We start from the raw sequence: 24,508 nt of genomic DNA, 5'->3' as shown, positions 1-24,508 counted from the left end.
ATGTTCATTTATTAACACATGTATAATACCAGTGGGTACATTTAAGATGGTGACTCATGACAAGCCATAAAATAACCTTTTTTAAAAAATACCAGTATAGTTAACATACAGTATTATATTAGTTTCAGGTATATAATATAGTAATTCAAAACTTACATACATCACCCACTGCTCACAGCAAGTTCACTCCTTAATCACCATCACCTATTTCACCCATTCCCCACCCACCTCCTTTCTGGCAACCATCAGTTTGTTCTATATAGTTAAGAGACTGGGTTTTTTTGGTTTGTGTATGTCTTTTTTTCCTTTGCTTATTTGTTTTGTTTCTTAAATTTCACATATGAGTGAAATCATATGGTATTTGTCTTTCTCTGACTGACTTATTTGGCTTTTAGTATTATACTCTCTAGCTCCATCCATATTGTTGCAAAAGCAAGATTTCATTCTTTTTATGGCTGAATAATATTTCACTCTGTGTTTTTGTATATGCACAAGGAGACATGTACAAAGATATTCATTAATCATCGTTTATAATGGGAAAAACCTGAAATAATACACACACACACACCCCACCACCACCACCACCACCACCACCACATCTTTATACATTCATCTATCATGGGCACGTGGGCTGCTTTCATAATTTGGCGGCTATTGTAAGTAATGCTGCAGTAAACACAGGGGTGCACACATCCCTTTGAATTAGTGTTTTTGTATTTATTGGATAAATAACCTGTAGTGTGATTACTGGATCATAGGGTAGTACTATTTTTAACTATTTGAGGAACTTTCATACTGATTTCCACAGTGGCTGTGCCAGTTTGCATCCCCCCAACAGTGCAAGAGTGTTCCTTTTTCTCCAATTTCTTGCTAACTCTTATTGGTCCTACCATAAAATAATCTTTCCTCTGAAATAGAAATACCACATTACTTTTAAAATATAGAAATCATATTCTTCAAAGGCTATCTTATCCTCTAAACTCAATCCAGGTCCTAATGGCTAGAAATTCCCAAAAGATGTACATGGAATGCTCTATAGATTCTAAAATCTCAATCTGGGGGGACCCATGGTTCATAGTGGACATAATCTTAAAAAAGGGGGACACAGAGTACAATGTCTACTTTTGCCAATCCTACTATTGTATATTCTGAATTGTATGGATTAAGACTGGCCAGGAGTAGAAGCAGAAACAGCTATGAAATCAGCCTACTCCCCAATTCCATTTGTCTCATGTCAAATTTCAGTGGATATTGCAAGGTGGGCAGTGGCAACAGAGAAAGGAAAATACTGGTAATTAACCCTTTTATCAACTACTTTTTTTCATCATGCCTCAAAATCCCATTGGAGTGTTTTAGGGCAGTCCATTCTTAGCCACAGTCAAGACATACTGCACCCTCCTAGAATAAAAATAACTTCAAATAAGGTATTTAATCTCCCCAAACTAGCAAGGACAGTAATATGCTACAGTGCTTCAATATGGTGTTTTGGATTGTTCACCTAAACATAACCTCTGTTGATCTGGCATATCTAGTTCCATCTAGTCAACAGACAGGTAAGGTACCAGAGGGATGGTCAGTCCAAGTCCCTTATTTTTATGTATTTCCAATATTTGGATCCTTATGATTTGCTCAATTCCATTGTTAGTCTTTTGAAAAAACTTCTTCGCCAAAGTCTACCTCTACTTTTAGGCAAGTTACTTAAAAATTAACATCTTGGGTATGTTCAGATTCCTAAGCATTAATTTTGACACAGCTCCCACAGAACAGAACCTTCCCAGAAATCTTCTTTCTCTTAGTATTACCTTAAATAACAGAGCTCCAAAGACAGTATGTTTTATTCCAAGCCCCCTCTTCCCTCCCCAAATCATCATCCTATCAGCTTAGACAGATAAAGAACTAACGGAAGACTAACTGCTTTGTCAGGAAGGTTTTCTAATTGGGGTCACTGCTCTAGCTAAGAAGGCAATTTAGTCCCCCAAACTAAGGGGAATTGGTCAGGTTTCCTTCACAGGATATTGCTGGTGCCCAATTAGTTTAAACATTGGGATTTTACTGAGGAATCTTGGTGAAACCCAAGAGTAGGGAATGGTCCTCACGTGGGTTGGGGAACTAAGCCTGGCTTTTTATAGAGGGTGAGCAAAGCGAATGGCTATCTTTCCTTTGTCTCTCTATCGTACTTTATATCTCTTCTGTTTTCATTTACATTTCTGAATGAGCTTCACAAAAAGCCATTGAGTACTTGTTTTTGAGAGAGACAGACAGACAGACAGACAGAGACAGAGAGAATGAGTCCTAAGCAGACCCCACGCTAAGTGTGCAGCCTGAGACAGGGCTTGATCCCACAACCCTAGGATCATGTCCTGAGCTGATATCAGGAGTCAGATGCTCAACAGACTCAGCCACCCAGGTGTCCATTGAGTACTTACTTCTAAGTTTCATTAATGTTGGTTATTAAAAGTTTTTCAAAAGAAGCCTTTGCTAAAATCTCATGACCTAATTATGTTATTATTTTGCTTTGTTCCCATAAAGCTAAAGTGCTAATAAAACCACATACGGCGGTTTAAACTATATATAAAGCATTGTCAAATACAGTATCACTTTGAGTCTTCATAATTCCATAGAGTACACTGAACAGATATTAAGAAAGGTTGTGGGACACTAAATTCATACAGTTAATAACTCCTGATTCTAAAACAATGACACTGACTCTTTATAGACTATGCCTTTTCTTATTCTTTAAAGGGTTAGCCTATGCTTCCAGTGATGCCTTTAATTCCTTTGGCCAGAAACAGTTTCTCTATACTCTGATGACCTACAGAACTTTACACCTCTCTCATGACACCTCATGAACACTTACACTGTTAAATTTACAGATTTATAGGTTTTTAACATACTCAATGAAAATTCCTGAAGGACGGGCTCTTATTTATCTTTATATCTCCTACAGCATCTAGAAACACTCAAAAGTTTACTTGATATCTAGTGAACCACCCTGTTTATGTGGGTGATTCATGTTCAGAAACTTCATTATAAAAAATATTATAAATATAAATACATATTTATATCTAATTTATATTTATACCTAAATAAATATGCAGTATTTGTATAGCAGTTATACTTTAACAAATGTAAGATGGATATAATTTTTAATCAGGAATTATAATAATCCTAACTGTAAATGTCTTTTGGGAAAATCAGTTTGACTTACAGCATTACTATCTGCAATTTCTTGCTTCTAGGGAATACAATCTGCATTGTTTAAAGGCTACTTATATTAGTAGATTAAACTTTAATTGAATGAAAAGGAGTATCTCTTTTGGAAAAGGTAGGGAACTCAGATCTAATTCTTTTCAATATTGTCAGGAAAATTTTTATTCCTTGCTTTCTGGGAAGCAAAATAGGAGAAAAAATACTGATCCCTAAAGTATCAGCTAGGGATGTTTATAATTCTGTAATCTGCTTTTGACCTTCTGCTAAAGATAAGGAAAATGTGTGAGAAGGAAAGTCTATTATTTAAATTGCATGTGCATAAAATATATTCTATACTGTTACTAATGTATAAACCTCTACTGAGCCTTCTTACTCAGCAACATCCTTTTGGAGGGGAAAAAAAAGGATATATATCATTCTACTAAAGACCATGGACTATTATTTTTTCCTATTCCATAGGATTACCCTATTATTTACACAAACATGAGGAAGAAAGATAAGAAAATTCTAGATTTATATAATACCCAGAACTCTTGCATATAAAATTAACCAAAAGAGCTAGGAGGCATTCTTAACTTTCTTTAGCATTTCAACAGTTATCTTATTTGCAGAACCATTCTAAACTTGAATGTGATCTACATGTTTTAAACACATAGAACTCTTATCAAAATGCTACTGAAAGACTGCATTCTTCCTTTTATATACTTTGCTATGTGGATCCAAAGATCCACAGAGCCTCAAAGACTTACATAGTTATGCCTCAGGAAAACAGAAAAATCCAAATATTTGAAAGAGGAAGGAAGGAAGGAAGGAAGGAAGGAAGGAAGGAAGGAAGGAAGGAAGGAAGGAAGGAAGGGAGGGAGGGAGGGAGGGAGGGAGGGAGGAAGGAAGGAAGGAAGGGAGGGAGGGAGGGAGGAAGGAAGGAAACAAACACAAGTGATGAATTGGGGGACTACTAGATCATATTAGGAGAAAGATTCTTTACTTTAGGAAAGGATTTCCTTGGGGAATCCTTTACAAAGCTCCACTAAAATGTTTAAAATATAACTTGATTTATAATAATTCAATTTATAGCAAATCTTTAAGAAACACACTTGTAGCATAAAGGTGTAAAAACACTGATAATTTGAGACAGATATCATGGCTATGTGGCCCAGACATCCCACAGGGAATAAGAGCACCTGAATTCTATTTCTAGGTCTAGCATCCTTGGATATGTTCTAACTAGACTTAAAGGGATTTTCAAAAACTTTGCCAATGAAATTGTTTCCACTCCACAATGACTTTGATGCTAATTATGTACTGCTACTTCTAAATCGTACCTCTTTTCATCTCTGAACTCATTCTGCCAGAACCTTGTCTAAAAAGGCCAGAATATATTGCTAAAAAGATTAATTCTTAGTGATAAACATTTATTTTAAAAAACAAAATCTATAATTTAGCAAAAGTGCTTCACACAGCTTGCAGGATAACAGATTTGGACCACGATGCAGGGGAGGTGGGTTTGATTTGTTTCTTTTGTTGCATTTACTGTGCTCTGATCAAGTGCTTGGCATTGTGTAAGTAGCCCAGAACACCTAAGGCCTATTGCCCTCTGGAGTTTCCCCTTAAAGATAAACTAAAAATTCAAATACAGAATGGTACTTCTTAAAAGTTTTTCATCAAAATGCTCCTAATAGCAGAGGAGAGTAAACTTAGATACTATTAAGAGTATGAAGCCTGGTCTAAACCAATGGGCTAAAGTTTGATGCTTCATCAAATTTTTCATTTTACACCATTACATATTCTGTTTGTTTTATTATTTGAAAATAATTTAACTTATACACCAGCAAATAAAATTGTATCAATTTTCAGGAAAATTTACCATGTTTATCCTGGCAGTTTATAAACCTCTGACTCACTTTTTCCAAGTTTACATGTAACTTAATTTGAGAAGCACTTGTAGGCTAAATTTGGAAATAAACGTCTATGTGGGCTCATCCTGGGCAAGGCTGTTGTGTGGACAAAGCTTCAGTTCCCTAATCCTGTATTTCTGTATTTCCTAACTATAACTGATATATATCTTTTTATGCCCTTAAGTGGAAAGCTGAAGATAAAGGAAATGTCACAGTGAAAAGCAGTTTGAGTTCTTCTGAGACACACGTATAATCTAACTGGTATTTTACATTGCTAAAACAAAGATCTTTCTTTTATGAACCATGAATAGCAAAATAGAAGTCATATATGTTGAAACTAAAGTCCTTATGTACCTGCAATGATACTTGTTTAGGTCAGTAATTCTTTTTTTTTTTTTTTTTATATTTTTAATATAGTTTATTGTCAAGTTGGTTTCCATATAACACCCAGTGCGCATCCCAACAAGTGCCCTTCCCCATGCCAACAGCCCCCTTCCCCTCCCCCCCATCAGTCCTCAGTTTGTTCTCAGTATTCAAGAGTCTCTCATAGTTTGCCTCCCTCCCTCTCCCCCAACTGTTTTTCCCCCTTCCCCTCCCCTATGGTCCTGTTAAGTTTCTCCAGTTCCACATGAGTGAAAACATGGTATCTTTCTCTGCCTGACATATTTCACTTAGGATAATACCCTTGAGTTCCATCCATGTTGCTACAAATGGCAGATTTCATTCTTTTTCATTGCCATGTAGTATTCCATTGTATATATAAACTGCATTTTCTTGATCCATTCATCAGTTGGACACTTAAGCTCTTTCCATATTTGGCTATTAGCACATTCTTATCGATGTTTGTGATTGTCTTATGTATTTGGGTGTTTCTGAATTCAGTGCATAGACATTTATACTTGTTAGCTCTTCCTGATGGATAGACCCTGAAATTATTATATAATGCCCTTCTTTGCCTTTAAAATAAAAAATAAAGTCCAGTTTGTCTGATATAAATATGGCTACTCCAGCTTTCTTTTTGATGTCCAGTAGCATGATAGATGTTTTCCCATCTCCTCACTTTCAATCTGAATGTGTCCTCAGGTCTAAAATGGGTCTCTTGTAAACAGCAAATAGATGGATCTAATCTTTTTAATCCATTCTGCTACTCTGTCTTTTGATTGGAGCATTTAGTCCATTTACATTCAGTGTTATTATTGAAAAATACAGGTTTAGAGTTATTGTGTTCTCTGTTAGATTCATGCTTGTAGTGGTGTCTCTGGGACTTTGTGTTCCTTGCAACATTTCCCTCATAGGATCTCTTGTAGGGCAGGAAATCTTCAGTGTGATGAACAGGAAAAATATACAGCCAAGAAGCCTTTATCCAGCAAGCCTATCATTCCGAATTGAAGGAGAGATCAAGGTTTATCCCAACAAAAAATGGAGGAATTCATCATCACTAGGTCAGTAATTCTAAGAGGAGTGGAATGTATGGCAGAGAAACCCATTAGAATCTTGAAACATGGACAGCTAGCTTTTCAACCATGTATGGCAACAACTCACTCTCCAAGCCGTTCTCCCTGTGTCGCCACCTCTTGGCCCCAAACTCACGTAGTTTAAAAATCACTAACTACTGTTAGCCACTGTTATAGGTGGGAGTAAATCTTCTATCTGAGGTGTGTTGGTATAGAAAAAATGTTGAGATGGAGGTTAGGGTAGCTGCAGGGAAGACTGTTTGGTACAGAATTTTATTATGATTAAATGGTGGGCCTACTAAGCACAGAGATGTTTTAATGTCTATAAGTTATTCTCAGAAGTTTTCTCCTCTCTGGTTCTCTTTCAATTTTTTCATTTAATTCTGTAATTTTAAAAAGGAAAAGCTATATGAAGCTCCTCTAGAGGCTTAATTTTCACCTTAGAGTAAAAAGATAACTTTCCTGTTGTTGCAAGTTATAATCTAACAATATAGTCCATTGTCATGTTTGTGTTTTAAAATCTGGGGACCAAACATACACAATGAAAATAAACTGTATGCGAAAATCATCTTAATACCTGTTATAGCTTTTATTAACTTTCCCTTGTGATTATAGCCTATAAAAGTTGATAGGGAGGTAGGTATTGTGTATCAGGAGCTTTTTGTAGAGCAAAACTGAAGTTCAGAAGCTATAATTAATTGCCAAAATTCAGAAGGCTAAAAATAACAGAAGTGAGATCCGATATGGTAAAACTCACAGTCCAGGATCTTTTCCTCTGTTGCATTACCTAACCAGAGAAACCAAGATGTTTTTGCAGCAGAAGGGTCTAAAATATTATGTGCACTTATTTGGAGTCTCTATTAATCAATCATAAAAAGTTGAAAATATTATTGTAAAAATGCCACACAGTAGCATACCCATAGTCTATCCTAATAGGTATATTATGTCTATAGACTCTGAACCACTTTATTAATCAATATCAACATGAGATTAGCCATTATTAAGGGTATACCCTGGCTGGACCATTTAGATAATTCTAATAGACATGTTAGTATTTTTACAAAAGTTAAAAATATTAGTTTCACAGGAAAATTTGAAGTATAATTTAATTTGTGCTTTGCTTGCTAAAGATTTTCCTTTTGATATAAGACGAGATATTGGCTTAAAGAGTTTAATGGTAGAACTATCATGTTGATCCAGCAATCCCACTTCTGGGTACGTACCTGAAGGAAATGAAATCACTGCACCTTCATGTTCGCTGCAGCATTATTCACAATAGCCAAGACATAGGAACAACGTACATATCCACCGATGGATGAATGGATAAAGAAAATACACAACACATGAATATTATTCTGTCATGAGGGAGAAGGAAATCCCAGCATTTGTGATAACATGGATGGACCTTGAGGACATTATGCTAAGTGAAAATAAGAGAGAGAGACAAATACTGTATGATCTCATTTGTATGTGGAATCTAAAAAAACTGAACTCACAGAAACAGAGAACAGATTGGTAGCTGCCAGAGATAGGGAAGGGTAGGGATGGAGGGAAAGTGTGAAGGAGGTCAAAAGGTACAAATTTACAATTAAAAGATAAATTAGTTCTGGGGATATAATGTACACCATGCTGAATATAGTGAACAATACTGTACTGTATATTTGAGAGTTGCTAAAAGAGTAAATCTTAAAAGTTCTTATCACAAGAAAAAAAAGTAAGTATGTGAGATGATGGATATTAACTAAATCTACTGCATTAACTATATCTTCACAATGTACACCTATATCAAATTATAGGTTGTACACCTTAAACTAATACAATATTATATGAATTATATCTCAATAAAATTTGAAAAATAATTTGATTAACCAAGCTAGAAGACTGAATTACCCTTCTTTTGTTTTCATGTAAAATGATAATGCAAAACTGTTATCATATAAATTATCCAATTTTTAAATGCAAGGAAAATAGCATTATAGAAGTGTTTTACATAGTTAATCAATAAAAATATTATGTTGTTTTTTCCTGAGCTTTATGACTTTGTAGTATTTGTTAATTTTTAAAATTTTTCCAAGAGTAAACTCTAAAAAACATTAAAAATGAAACAATAATTTAATTTAAAAAAAAGTTTAATGGTTCCTAGCTAACATCAAGAGCCAGCTGAAAGCCAATTTTTGCCCTCTCTGATGCAAAAGCAAAACAAAGAACTTTGAGTCTTGAATTAAGACCCGTTGGTTTTAGGGAGGAAGAAAATCATACAACCATCAAACAGAAACTGTGTGGCACATTTTCAAACCAAAACTTTAGTCTCTCAATAATCAATCTCTACAATGAACTCTACAATGAAGAAAATTCTTCTACCAAATCTCTACCTGGCTGACTCCTACTCATACTTTGGGTCTCAGCTTAAAAGTCACTTATCCCAGGGGTGCCTGGATGGGTCCGTCAGTCTGACTTTGGCTCAGGTCATGAGCCTGTGGTTTGTGAGTTTGAGCCCCACATCAGACTCTCTCTACTGTCAGTGCAGAGCCCACTTCAGATCCTCTGTCCCCCTCTTGCCCCCTGCCCCAGCTTGTTCTCTGTCTCTCTCTCAAAAATGTATAAATATTTAAAAATAAATAAATAAAAGTCTCTTCTTCCAGAAAAATGCCAAATGTGTATTAGGTAAGTGCTTTGGAGACCTATCAACTTACCTATATCATAACATATTTTAGTGGTCCATTTGGCTGCCTGCCTTTCTCCCTAGGTTGCCCCTGACAGGGCAGGGACTATCTCTGTCTTCTTCACATAGTCCAGCATGGTGCCTAGAACACAGCAGGTGGTTTTCCTAAATTACTTTTATTTTAAGATTGTTTCCATATAAGGATGACAAGTAAAACTCTTTGTGCAAAACCTTTTTGAAATGAGGTATGGAGAGAGGGTAACCACCAAGTTTAGATAACTGAATATAGCAAATGGTAATCTACCTGAAGATGTACTTAAATCAGGCATCTCCAGGGAATTATCATATTTAGAAATTTTTTTTGTTACTAGTCATTATTTTCATTTAAAAGAAAATTTTATAATTAGATTTACCAAATTAAGTTAGTTCAATTTACTACATATTTATTAGGACAGTGAGAAAAGACAAGAGAAGGAAATACAAAACAGCCAAAGTGTTTTAACTGCTAATCTGAATAAATGTTTAATTTTTAGAATGGAAAAAACAGTAGAGAACTAAGTTTAAATGGTTGCAGTTCTTTGTTGCTAACTATCTATTCAAGAGTATTTATATCAACTAGATAAGCATTTTAGAAGCTGGTCATCATAGTAGCCTGACATAGTTAATATATATTTAAAAAATTAATTAATTGTTGAAAGATACTTCAAACCATTAGGTACCAAGATTCCATTCTGAATTATCATAAGGAATCTATTTGGAAGAATCATGGAGTTAGTTCAGGTTTAGGAAACATCTTGTGATATAGGAAAATAAACTGACCATTTTATCAGCAAATTTAGAACAGACACAACATCTACAGGTGATGGGAAATATTATTATTATTTTTAACTGGAAGCATAATTTTGAATATTTTGCTTCACTTAAGCAAATTACCTACTACAAAGGATATGGTTTTATATATAATGAAGGAGAAAAACAACTCAACCTACAACGAGGTATGATTTAGCTACTGAAATGATCAGATGTGCATACTAATTCCTGTACTGGTGACAGATTTCAATAGAAACCACTAAATTCCACCTGCAGGCACATCATGTCAAGTGTGTATAAACAATAATAATTTCATGGCAATGGTGCCAGGGGAAATATCCCAAGATTCTTTATACAAGTCAGTACAATAACAGATGTAGTAGTTGATTTATGGCTAACTGAAGAATTAATGTTAAAGAGCTTATTAAAATTCATTCTGTTTCCTCTAATTCTAAAAATAGGCTAGTTTCTCCAAAAGGTACATATACAGATAATGGATATAAACAGAAACAGAAGTGGATGGCTACCACAGCTTTCATAAAAATAAAATATTCTAAGCTCAAACATAAATCTCTTCCTTTTTTTATATCCAAGATTAGCAACTAAATTATTTTAGTTACAATGAGTTCTGCAAGCATACTGAAAATAATCACTAATTTAATTAATTAAAGGTGTCCAACAGGCACAGTTTAATTTGCTAGTACAAAGAAAAATATATGATTTTATATAATACCTGTAGTGATAAAAGAAAGACCTATTAATTAAAATTATAATTCTGTGTTACCACGATAAAATGACTTCTTTAAAATCAGGGACTGCGAATGATTGAGAAGAAAATACCACTGATAATGCTTAAGTACTGGAAATTATATGGAAGGTTTGGAAAAAGTTATAGGATGGAGGGTAGTAAGTAAAATCGGTAATTTTATTTAGTTCCTTGACATTCAGCACAGTCTCTATGCCTGTCATTGTTCTAATTGGTAAGGTATTTGGCCTGAGTTCATTGGGAAGGATGCAGACTGAGGGTAGGTGGAAGTCAATGTGCCAACCAAAGTTCTGCCATTTATAAACTGCATGATAAATCACCTGGTATCTACTAGGCCTTAGAATCCTCATAAATAAAAGAAGGATGATTTCTAGAACCTGTTTAACTAAAACTTTAAGAAATTCTGCATGTTTCAAATTCAAGCCTGTTTAACCTTCATATCTTGTAGTTGCCACTACAGACTACAAAACGCAGGAGAAAGGATTAAAAATCAAACCAAATAACTAGTTGTAGCTTCTAGGCAAGGCCAAGTTATATACTAAATTTGGTTAAGACTAGTGAGGCCAACTTTACTTTTCTATTAACTGACTACAATTCCAAAAGTTGCCCCTCCCTAGAAACAGTTAAACACAAGAACATTGCCCTATTCTGGCTATGTGCTTCCACAATCAAAGAGGCTTGAAGTTTAAAGTAAGTTTCCAAAATGAAAAAGTTAGCCACAATGAGTTTGACAGAACTGCTTTTCCTGTATATTCTTAACCTTGATATCTAATCTGTTTGCACTAGCTGTGAACTACAGACCAGATTAATTGAAGATATAACCTCAAAATTAAAGCTCAGCTAAGGTTCTAGAGTAAGAGGTTCACTTTAAAACTTGGGGCTACAGGGGCATCTGGGTGGCTCAGTTGGTTGGGAGTCCGACTTTGGCTCAGGTTATGATTTCACAGTCTGTGGGTTCGAGCCCCGCATCGGGTTCTGTGCTGATAGCTCAGAGCCTGGAGCCTGCTTCAGATTTTGTGACTTCCTCTCTCTCTCTGCCTCTCCCTCATTCGCTCTCTGTCTCTCAAAATGAAATAAAGATATAAAAAAATAACTTAAAAAATAAAAAATAAAACTTGGGGTTACAAAGAAAAAAATGTATTGATATATACAATAAGGCTCCTAAATCATCCTAAGACAAAACTAAGATCACAAAATAAAACTTTAAATTCATATAGAACCCTTTACAGAGTAACTTAAATCATTTTATAAAAATTACCCAGGGGCATCCGGGTGGCTCAGTTGGTTAAGCATCCAACTTCACCTCAGGTCATGATCTCACAGTTTGTGGGTTCAAGCCCCGCGTCGGGCTCTGTGCTGACAGCTAGTTCAGAGCCTAGAGCCTGCTTCAGATTCTGTGTCTCCCTCTCTCTCTGACCCTCCCCTGCTCATGCTGTCTCTCTCTCTCTCAGAAATAAATCATTTAAAAAAAAATTACCCAATGAACTTTCCTGCACTTCTGTGAAGAGTCAGATATTATCTGTTATTTTCCAACAGAGGTAAAAAGAAACAAAGCAACTAAAGTTACTCACTTTGCCAATGACATAGCTTCATATTCCACATCTAGTGTTTTAAACTTGTGAAAAAAGATGCTCAGCTCCATGAGAAATTATATTAACAGAGATGCCTCAGCCTTTTGAAAAGATTTTGACTTCTTACAAGATGAAACTGCAGAGATAGTGTATTGCCTTCCTTAGGATTTCACCTACTAAATTTAGTTCAGTGTCTGCCAAGCTGTATGTACTCTATTGTATATTTATCCAATGAATAAAGGCCATTAACAACAACTAATATGTACTAGAGTTCATGTTCAAGTACTATGCTAAGTGCATTACATACATTATTTTGCTTAATCTAACCAACAACTCAAAGAGGTAAGTAAATTATTATCTCTCATTTTACTGATGAGAGAACTAAGGCCTAAGGTTAAGTAACTTGCCCAAGATTACAGACTGATAAAGTGAGGATTTTAACAAAGGTAGCCCACCTTTAGACCTTGTTCAAAGATCATCATTGTAGAAAGAACAGTAGATTAGCAGTGAGAAACTGTATATTCTACTTCCTCTATTACTAAATTCTTGGAAATAAAATTTCTTGATGATCTTTATTACCTCTTATAATGTCTAGCATAGTACCTTACTCACATTAACTGTTTCTTGAATAAAATGAAAATTGCAAAAGCAAATTGGGTTTCATTGTCCTCTACTGTGAAATGGATAAAAAGGTACCTGCATGGTCTGGCTCAATGGTTCTCAAAGTGTGGTCCCTGGACTCAGAAACTCTGTTAGAAATTCAAATTCTCAGCACACAGACCCCTCTCTGCCCAGACCTACTCAATCAGAAGACGGTGTCTTAATAGACTCTCAGGCATGCAGAAGATTCTCATATATCGATTTACCTTATTAGATAATTATGAGTATCAAATTAGATAATTATGTGTATCAAATAAGTTCAGTAAGAGTAAATTCATTCCTTAAAAAAACTTAGTGGTTTTGCTAAGTCCAGATAAAAATGAACATCAGAAATTAAATAGGTCATACAGCACTTTTTAAATAAAATATCGTTCTAGATTTTACCTTGGTTATTTTGAACAGTCATGGATCCAGAGAAAAAGATTAGCATGAGCCATAAAGCTGTGCCTAGAAATCTGATAATTTCAAACATGGAAGTTCAGCCCAGAGATGTGAAATATTGCTTAAGCTTCTTACCTGACCAGTGTCCAGTGGAGGTGCCAGATCTGTCTGTGCAGGTCTCACTTACAGGTCTAAACACAGTTTCCCATCCACCAGTAGCATAGCGCCAATTCTGAGATTCCAAGATGAGTGTTCGCTGAGTGCCGTATGCAATCATGAAGCAGTAGACCACATGATGGAGTTGACAGCCATAGCCACAGCCTTTGTTGATATTACATACTAGCTTCTTGGCTTTGCTGCAGTCCTTGGGGTTCTATCAGGGAGAAAGACGAAGGTGAAGAGAGGCCATCTTCTCTTTATAAGTGACAAGTGTCAAAAATCATATAATAAGCCAAGATTGATCCAGTGTACTTTACTAAGCAAAAAATCCAGCTTTAAGGATTGAATTTCAAAGAAACCACTGAACATTTATTTTAGAGAGATGGCAGTGAAAAAGAACAGTTGCTTAGGGAACACCACTAAACAAATATGAAATTAAGCAGTTACATAAAAAAAAATAACCTTTCACTTCTCCATCACTCAGAATATGCAAGCATGATCATCTCTGAATTTAAAGTTGCATACATTGATGAGATCATTATGAAAGAAGCAAGATAATTTATTTATGCCAGCTACACTCGCACTCTGAGTTTACCTTCCCAGGTGAAACTTAAATCGTTTTAAATGAAAAACTGTATTTCACCTATTAATTCCACCTATCTCCACAGAGTTCTAGATATCACAAACAAAATGCACTTTTTCATTACGGAAGTGAAACCACTGAATAAAAAAATGTGAGTTCAACAATTATAAAATGTCAGTTACAGAACTTATTTTTTTTTAAAACTAATGATGATAGCTACTAGTAATTTTCACAATAAAATGTAGAATATGTTCTACATTGGCTGTCTTGAGGCTGTGTTATACCAATTTTTTAATCTTTGAAGTATAATTAACATACAGTGTAATGTTAGTTTCAGGTATACAACATAATAATTCAACAATTCTTTACATTACTCAGTGCTCATTATGATAAGTGTAGTCACCATTTGTCACCAAACAACATTATTAAAATATTATCTATTTCACCCATCTGCCCAACCATTGTTATGCCAATTTTTAATCAGGAGGTCCCTTTTATATTTGTGTACCTTGCTATAAAAAATAGTAACTGTTAAAACACTTAATATTATCTAACAGTAGGTGTAATAGGGTTAGGTAATGAGAGACTGTTTTTATTCTAAAGTTTCAACTGTGCTGTAATTCGTATGGGCTATTGTTAAATATCTCTAGGCATCTTAGTTCTTCAAATAAAATTTTGTCTTGACAAGGACTTTAAATTAGAAGTTTTAAGCTGTTCTGTCTGCAAGGTAAGAGAAAGGATGGGTGCCTTCAGGAACAGAATCTTTTCTCTCATAAAGTAAGAAGCAAAGTAACCAGTTTTCAATATATATGAGCCTTGAAAAAAGGCAGTCTCCAAACCACAAATCTACAGCTATTTTCCAAGGGTATCATCTGTTTTGTCAAGCAGAGCCCTAGAAACAAAAGCTAGGAAGGTGAAGATATAAAATGATTCTGAAGGAAAAGCTGAGAAGGGAAAATGCAGCACAGCTGCTTTCAGAAGAGGTAATTTTTACACTCAAATGTGCTACTGAGGCTGGTCTTTTTAGATCAAAATATAACGTATAGCATCAAGAGCCTTCTGAAGAGGTAGAGCCCTCATAAGTCTGAGAAAGTCCAGATAAAATTTGGCAAGATTTGATCAATACTGTTTCCCCAATCAAGTACTAGAGTTGCTGATTCTTTCCACTTAAGACTTTTTCACTTAAGACTCCAGTTGGTTTAGCAACAAAAGATTTGAGAAGAACAGAAGGATAGGTGATATGTTATTGAGAGACCAATATCATTTACTCTCTATCCAATATTATATAAGGATCCTGGGAATAAGTAACACTCTCAAAATGATCCATAGTTTTATTATTAACTCAATAGTTTATCAACAGGGCAAATAAAGAACAGAACATTTGTCAGATTTTTCGTGATTTTAAGAAATGCAGCACATGAGTATTTCTAAAATTCATATGAATGAAAAAGAAAATATTCTTTATATATTTTTCAATAACTTTTTTCTTTTAGAACTGTTTTTCAATATATAGAATTATTATTATATATAATATATTATATATAATATATATAGTATATATATAAATATTATATTATATACATGTAATATACCCTATTACATCACATATTAACCTTCATATTTTAAGGAAAAAAAGTGAAGAAACAGAATAATTAAATGTTTGAAACTATAGACTTTTTTTTATAATAAGAAGACATATCTGCATTTAAGACACAGAAAAGGAATCTGTGTTTCCTGAGTTTAATTAGAAAACAATGCTTCAAGCATAAGAACTGAGTCCTAAGAGAAAGACAGACATGAACAGTTTATGAAATGAAGCTTCATTCAAGAGTTTTAATGTGCCTTAATCCAAGCTAAATTGAGACTGTATTCAATCTCTCTGTTAAGTCATAAGTAACATGTAGAAAGGAAAGAAATCTACTATGTTGGTTCTGGAATGGAAAAAGTCTACCTATTTACAGAGTAATCTATGGAAGACTCCAAGGTTAGCAATAAGAGAAGAAAAACTGAATGACTAGAATGAGAACAGTAAATAAAGCACTGAAGAAGCGCAGAGCCACAGCCCATTTTTTTTACAAAAATATTTAAAAGTGTGAAAAATTCTCAAGATCTTGTTCATAAAAGATAGAGAGAGTGAGAAATAGAAAGAAAAAAATCCTATGTGTTTCTAACACAAGATTAGGCTCACCAGAATAAGTATGTAGAAAAAAAACCAAGCAGATGGTAATAAGGTAAACAAAGCAACAATTCTGAGGTGGGCAGGGACTTATTCAGATGTAAAGAAACCTTACAGGGAAACCCCTTTATCTGACCTAAGTTTTTGTTATCCACCACAGCCGAGTAGCACAGAGATTTATAGGAGTCTATAAAAGGGAAACAAACTGTTGTTACACACACATGGGTATGCATATGTATGTATGCATAGTCTTCAAAATTTCTTGCCAAATAGCCTTTATCAATTACTACTGATCCTTGTTTTTACACTTTCTGTCTGCAAAAAGCTTGAAGGTATGTCTCATCCATAAGCAAGAATATACAGAAAGGCCTCCGTACTATAAAAACAGCTTTAATTATGCTCACACTTTAACAGAGTAGCTATTTCTGATGATAAAACCTGTTTTTAAATTGCTTCTAGTGTGCCTAATGCACTTTCTTCTACATTTCTCTACCAGTTATCTAAGAATGCAGGCATATTGCTTTGTTCTATATGGTGATTCTTTCCATCTTTCCCCTTCCTCCCTTTTATGATACTCTCCACTCACCACACTCACCACACTCACCACACACACACACACACACACACACACACCCCACATGTGTATGCGTAGCATATGATACACTTCCAGCAGAAGTGCCACTAGGAAGTACTTCTCATTTGGGAGTAGAAGACGGGGAAATACAGATTGAAAATACCTCCTTCCTAAGTCCCCTGGGAGAGTTCTCACTCACTTCTCCCTCCTTCTGTCTTGAGCATCACTCACTGATCACGTATAGGTGAACTTTTATTCATTAAATAAGTATCTATTAAGCATTTAATATATACAACAAAACTTAGGAGAGGACAATCCAATAGAATAAGAAACCATATATAAATAGTAATATAAACAGGCAACTTAAATGTGGTAAGACTGTGATAAACAAGAAATTAAGGAATAGAAGAGGAAAAAAATCACAGCTGGACGAGAAAGGGTTATAAATAAAACTGTATTTAAGCTAAACCTTAAAAAATAAAATTTATTGTGTTTCTGAAAGGATAAGTAAAAGTACTTCTTTCACTATTAAATAGGAGTCCATATTGTAAAGAATGACAGTTAAGAGCAGAGTAAAATTATACTCTATTTTATAATCTGGGATTTTTATATACAGGGTCTTCTTAAAGTCAGATTCATTAATAGGCACATATATTCTTCTTCCTTGCAATTATTCAAGTTTTAGAAATAGGAGGTAAATTTGTCAAAATAACTTGAAACAACATACTCTAGTTAAAGAACTTTGCATGGAGAAGTTTAAGGTAGAATTTTGTTCTAATTCAGGCTCTGTTATGAATTAAACTGTGCAATTTTGATTCATCTTGTTAATTTAAAATTGTGACAAAAATTACCTCCCTCCACAATCTCTTTATTTTCACTCATCTTTCCTTCTCAGAGATACTATGAAACTAAATGACATGGTATATGCGCACAGCTAATTCAAACATACTATCTCATTTACCCTCATAATCTCAAGAGACATTATTTCACACTGGACAAATGCAGTATTTTTTGCATTTAGTGCTACAAGGTGGCCCAATCATGGATCTTTATGAGCCAACACTGTTATGGAACACTTTTACAGTTATAATTCTGTAGCAAAGACAGCCCTATTTGTTCTCATTATCCTGTAAATCAAAATTGAGAAGTATATATAGAAATCAATGTGCCTCTAAGATGGTACACTAATAGAAGCAGCATCTCTTAAACCTAAATGATTACTAATTCACTAAAGGCAGCATCATAATGCTAAAATATTTTAGTCTTTTTTACTTTGGTTAAAATATGAAAATAGTTACTATTGAACATATTTCAAATTAGGAAGCCAGTGTAATTTCTACTTTGCTAAAAAGAATAATTTTAAATCAGTTAAACAGTTATTCTTATATTATGTAGGCACTGCTAAGATTTAGAAGTTTTCACTACTTTCATTTAGTAAGTTAGTAGTAATTTTGAATTAATGATGTAACATTACAAACTAGTACTGATTCCGTGGCTTTTAAATTAAATCACCGATAAAGTCTTTTGCCACAACTATTTAGATTACTAATACATACAAGTAAAGACTCTTCAGAGAAAAATTTTCCAGCTACCATGTAATTTTCCTCACTTATCTGTTTAGATATACTACAGAACAAAAGCATTGTAGAAAAAGGCTAAATTAACAACAAACAAACAAAAATTAGTCAATATAAACTGGACATAGTATCTCCAGAAATCTCTTGCAAAGAGTAAACGCTCCATAACTATTCGTTCAATTGAATTGCATGTAGGGAGACAAAGGTGATGTTACACCAACAGTAACAAAAATAAATGGGTGGCAATGAAGCCAGACTTTAGAATTCAGCTCTCCCAATCTATTGTTCAGTGTTCTTATCCATCCTCCCATGGTGTCTTTAATATAAAATTCAACAAGAAGTGTAGGCTCAGAGCACTTACCTGGTCACTCCCCTAGCCTTGTGGATGTATGTATACTAGGCAAATAAAAACTGTATATATTTAAGGTATACAAACATGTTGATACGTGTGTGTGTATATACACACACGTACATATATACACACTAGGCAAAGATTACCACAATCAACATATCCAATTAACATATCCATCACTTCACATACAATTTACTCTTTGGTGGGGAGAATTCTTGAGATCAACTCTCTTAACAAATTTCAGGTATGCCAGTATTATTAATTACAGTCACCATACTGTACATTAGATTTCTAGAACTTACTCATCCCACATGAGTGAACCTTCAGACCCTTTGCTCAACATCTCATTTCCCCCATCTCCTTTCTCCTGGTAACCACTGTAATGATCTCTGCTTTTATGAATTTGACTTTTTTTTTCGAATGCACATATGAGGTCATGCAATATTTGTCTTTCTGTGTCTTATTCACTTAGCATAATAACCTTCAGGTTCATCTATCTTGAAAAGCAGGTTTTCTTTTGTGGCTGAAGAACATTCCTTTGTGTATATGGAATGTACATATACCATCTTTTTAAAAATCCATTTATCCACTGACAGACACATAGGTTGTTTCCATATTTTGACTATTTTGAATAATGCTGCAGTGAACAAGGGGGTGCAGGATCTCTTCGAGATAGTGATTTCATTTCTTTCAGATATATACTCCTGAGAAGTGGGACTGCTGTATCAGCAATAGTTCTAGGAACCCTTGTACACCACTGTGGGAATGTAAACTGGTACAGCCATTATGGAAAACAGAATCTTCATATTGTACAAGAGTTCCCTTTGGTCCACATCCTTTACAAAACTTGTTATCTTTTATCTTTTTGATAATAGCCTTTCTAACATGTATGAGGTGATTTCTCATTGTAATTTTGATTTGCATTTCCTTGACGATTAGTGATCTCTTTATCATTTGTAGGTCTTCTTTTGAGAAATGTCAATCCAGATCCTTAGTCCAAATTTTAGTTAGGCTTTTTGTTTTTTTGCTATTGAGTTGAATTCCCTATATAATTTGAATGCTAACCCTTTATCAGATACATGGTTTGCAAATATCTTCTCCCACTCTGCAGGATGCCTTTTCATTTTGTCCATGATTTCATTTGCTGTGCAGAAGTTCTTTTGTTTGCTGTAGTTACTTGCTGATTTTTACTTTTGTTGCTTTTGCTTTTGGTGTTATATCCAAAAACTCATTGTCAAAAACAATGTCCAGGGAGCTTTTCCTCTATGTTTTCTTCTAGGTAGTTTCATGGTTTCAGGTCTTACATTTAAGGACCCTTCCAGCAACTAACAACACTCCTTCTCCAGGATGGAGTTAAGCCATAGACACCTCCTATTTCCAATGAAGAGAGGTCAGAAAAACTAAAGGAATGAGCCAGGTAAGTTAAATCTTACTGTATTCTTTGTCTGCCCTAGTCATAAGAATAAACAAGTTTTTAATTTGTTTGTTTAAAAAGGTCTGCAACATCTAGCTTTGTGTTATAACGAAGAAGAGATTCATTAACAGTGTGGTGAAAGCATTTCATTGTATTGAAAACAGTCTGATTTTATTTCTCTAAAATTATTTTCTCAACCAAAGCAGAAAAGGTAATGAAGCAAATAAGAGAATTGGAGTACTGCATTGTGGTAATTAAAATGAAGACTCTGGGCATAGTTAATAACCATGAAAGAGAAAGTTAAAAGCATTTTCATTTTTAAAAGCCAGTACTGGAAAGTATTGTCTCTTAACACATTAAACAAGAATACTTTCATAGCAAAGTTAAGATAGTATTGAGGTGTTCTTTCTACTTCTCTAGCAAAGAACAATTTGTTGCAAGTAGTTAAGAACAACACAATAGCTGAGGCACAAGTAGTCTACCAAATGCTACAGGAAATCAATTTCCCTGTAGGCATTTTATAAAATGTTAAGTGTGGAAACAACGGAGGAAAAAAAAAAAAGAAAAATATCAAGATACATAGTTAACAAACAGACTGTAATCCTGACACACTGAGGCAAAGGCAGATGGTTACTATACAGTTACAGAAGAGGAAAGATCTTGATAATCAACAACTGGCTTACTTTAAATGTATTTTTAAAAGTTTCACTCTACCCAGAAGTCTATACTGAATGTTCTAAAGTCATTTTTTAAAAAAAGACAAATTCTACAAATCCAGTAGAAACAACAAACATTATGGGGCATTTCTATTACTGGGTGTCATCAAGACAGTATACTCTGTCATCTCTGGATATTCCAGGTGATCTTTAAAAAAAAAATCTCTATTTCAGGTTCAAAAGGTGAGTACACTAGAGCAATTTGGTAATATTTTCTGCTACTATAAAAGCCACAAAAGAAAGTCAGAGAAACAATGAGATGCATCCAAATCTAACTCTCTCATTCAAGAATCTAATGTAAACAAAAGTCCCTTCAAGGCTAGAGAAGAAAAGCTAAGTTACCTGAGAAGCCAGATTCTGCCAATCTTACACAATTGTACAAAGGTATATAGCCTCAAGGACCTTTTTCCCCATAAGTTCATAGCCTGACTCCCAGGTGTCAGAACCACCTTAACTGCTCAGTCTAAAAATAACTTAGTTTCAGAGTTAAGGTGGAATGTCAGAAAGGTCCTCCATCATTTTACTTAACAGGCCTAAGTATGCTCTCCTTCCTCAAAACCAAAATTCAGGGAGGATATGGCAGGTACTCTTTAAAAAAGAAAAAAAGGGGGGGGGAGGGAGATGGGAAAAAGATAGGGAAGGGATTGAGGGCAAGAGAAGAAAGGGAGAAGAGATAAGAAAGAGGGAGGAAAGAGGGAAAAGGGAAGACATGCTGGAGAGGAAGGGGACCGGGAAAAGAAGAAGAGAGAGAAGAGGAAAAGAAGGAGAAAAGTAAAATCAAGTTTGGAATTGGCTAGCCCAGGTCAAAAGATGAAGTGGACCGCAGACACTAAAGAGAAACACTAGTTGAAACTTTGTTCTTGTGCAAAAGCTGTTGTTTTGTTTAGTTTTAAATAAAAGTCAGAATAATTTATACTGTTTTGCCAGCACTTCCAGTCTGCAAAGTGCCATTGGTCCCAGAAGCGCTTACAGCACCTGTCTACTCACTGGCTTAAATCAAACCGTCAACAATAACTAAACTAGATGTCAAATCCTGCTGCCTCTTCTTTGGATAAAGGCATTTTTCCATCTCTCCATGTGGCTATCCATGCACTGAGAATCCACTGTTGGCTAAGCATAAATTTCTTTGAAATCTCCAGTTACTATTATTTTTTTAATGAAAAATACTCTTAAGACCATTTTCTCACTGCCTCAGTTTAACACTGATCTAACCAATTCAAGTTATTAAGTTTTAGAAATCTTTAACACTGTATTTTTTTTGCTATCTATATATCTTTAAATAATTTAAGAACCACAATGAATTGCAAATAGTAGAGTTACCATGTACCTTCCACACTGCTTTCCCCAATGAGAATATCTTACTTAACCACAGTTCCTTATCAGTATCAGGAAATTGACATTACATAATATTATTAACTAATATATAGACCTTTGGATTTCACCAGGTTTTACATGTACCTTTTTATTAGGGGGGTGGGGAGTAGTGGTTTATAGTACTATCAAATTTTATAACAGGTATGGACTCATGCAACTAGGACTATAATCAGGCTACAGACTGTTACATCAAAACAAAGACATTCTCTTACACTACCCCTTCCCCTAATGTTAATCTTTGACAACTACTGATCTGTAATCCATGATAATCATTTAGTAACTCTGAGAATGTTATAAATAAAATGAGACAGTATGAAGCCTTTTGAGATTGGCTTTATCACTTAGCAGAAAATTCTTGAGATCCATCCAAGTTATTGTATCAATAGTTCATTTCTTTTTATTACTGAGAAGTAGTCTGTTATGTGGATTGTGCCACAGTCTATTCACCCATTGAAGGGCATATGGGTTGTTTCTAGGTTTAGGGTATTACGAATTAAGTTGTTTTACATGTAAGTATACAGATTTTTGTGTGGACATGAGTTTTTATTTCTGTAGTATAAATACACAGGAGTATAATTGTTGAATCAAATTGTCACACTGTTTTCCAGAATGACCATACCATTTTATATTTCCATAAGTAATATATGAGAGAGCTAGTGGCTCCAAATCTTGGTATTTTTTGTTAGCCATTTCTGATAGGGATGTAGTGGGATCTCATCATGTTTTCAGGTTACGTTTCCTAACCGTTAATGATTTTGAACATTTTTCATGTACATGTTTGTTAACCATGTATCTTCCTTGGTAAAGTTGCCTGCTCAAAACTTTTGTCCATTTTCCAACTGGATTGTTTCTTATTGTTTAGATTACAGAGTTCTTGGGGCAGTTGGGTGGCTTAGTCAGTTAATCATCTGACTCTTGATTTTGGTTCAGGTCATAAATCTCACAGTTGTGAGATCAAGGCCTGTGACAGGCTCCGTGCTGAGCATAGAGCCTGCTTAAGGTTCTGTCTCTTTCCCTCTTTCTCTGGCCCTCCCCCACTCATGCACATGTGTGTGTGCTCCCTCTCTAGCTTAAAAAAAAAACCACACACAGCTTTAAAAAAATAGAGAGAGTTCTTAATACATTCTGGATACAAGACCATTGTTGGAGATGTGATCTGTGAAGATTTTCTTCCAATCAAGTCTAAGGTTTGTCTTTCATCCTCTTTAACAGGGTCATTCAGAGGACAAAAGTTCTTAATTTGATAAGTTCAATTTATTGATTTTTTTTTTACTTTTAGAAATCAATCTTTTGGTGTCTGTTTAAGAACTTTTAGCCTAGGTCACAAAGATTTATACCAACATTTTCCTCTAAAAGTTTTATGGTTTTACATGTTACATTTGTTTTATCTGTCAGATTTACTACCCATTTTCAGTTAATTTTATGTAAAATGTGAAGTTTAGGTCAAGGTTCATTTTTTTCCCTATGAGATGTCCAAGAATTCCAACACCATTTATTGAAAAGACAATGCTTCTCCATTGAACTGCTTTTGTATCTTTCTCAATTGCCCACTCATAAGTATATACTCAAAGCAAATGAAAATTGTTACTCAAATAAATACATGTAGAAACATGTTAATAGTAATGGTATTTTGAAATTTAAAAGGTGAAAACAATCCAAATGTCCATCAACAAATGAATGGCTGAATACATTTTAGTAAACTCACACAACAGAATATTACTCAGCCATAAAAAGGAATGGAGAACTCATACATGCTACAACATGGATGAAGCTTGAAAACATTAATCTAAGTCAGCCAGATAGAAAAAAATCACATATTGTATGATTCTTTTTATATGAAACATTGAGAATTCGTAAATCGATAGACAATGCAGACTGGTGGTTTCTAGGGGGCATGGGAAGAGGAAATGGGGAAATGGAGAGCAACTGTTTAATAAGTATGAATGAGGTTTTCTCTTACGATGACACAATGCTGTTCAGCTAGACAGTGGTGATGGCTGTACAACCTTGTGAACGCACTAAATACCACTGAATTGTTCATTTTAAGATTGTTAATTTTGGATGGTTATATAAATTTCACCTCAATGAAAAAATTTAGTATACCCATGTGGGTTTATTTTGGACTCTATTCTGTTTCATTAATTTATAGGTTTACCCCTCTTCTAATACCATAA

General features: G+C 34.5%; 1 protein-coding gene across 1 annotated transcript in view; it reads right to left on the bottom strand.

Annotated features, from left to right (window-relative positions):
• Positions 1–24,508, bottom strand: part of FUT8 (fucosyltransferase 8) — a gene marked incomplete at its 3' end in the record, with an annotated part of 153,850 nt that overhangs the window by 38,156 nt on the left and 91,186 nt on the right. Inside the window, exon 6 of the mRNA XM_039242142.1 lies at positions 13,545–13,782. Coding sequence (XP_039098073.1) covers positions 13,545–13,782 — 238 coding nt within the window. The remainder of the gene's footprint in view (positions 1–13,544; positions 13,783–24,508) is intronic.

The sequence above is a fragment of the Hyaena hyaena genome, unplaced genomic scaffold (genome assembly GCF_003009895.1).
Source record: "Hyaena hyaena isolate Hyena2069 unplaced genomic scaffold, ASM300989v1 scaffold_208, whole genome shotgun sequence".
Classification (NCBI taxonomy): domain Eukaryota; kingdom Metazoa; phylum Chordata; class Mammalia; order Carnivora; family Hyaenidae; genus Hyaena; species Hyaena hyaena.
This window is presented reverse-complemented; position numbering and strand designations above follow the sequence as displayed.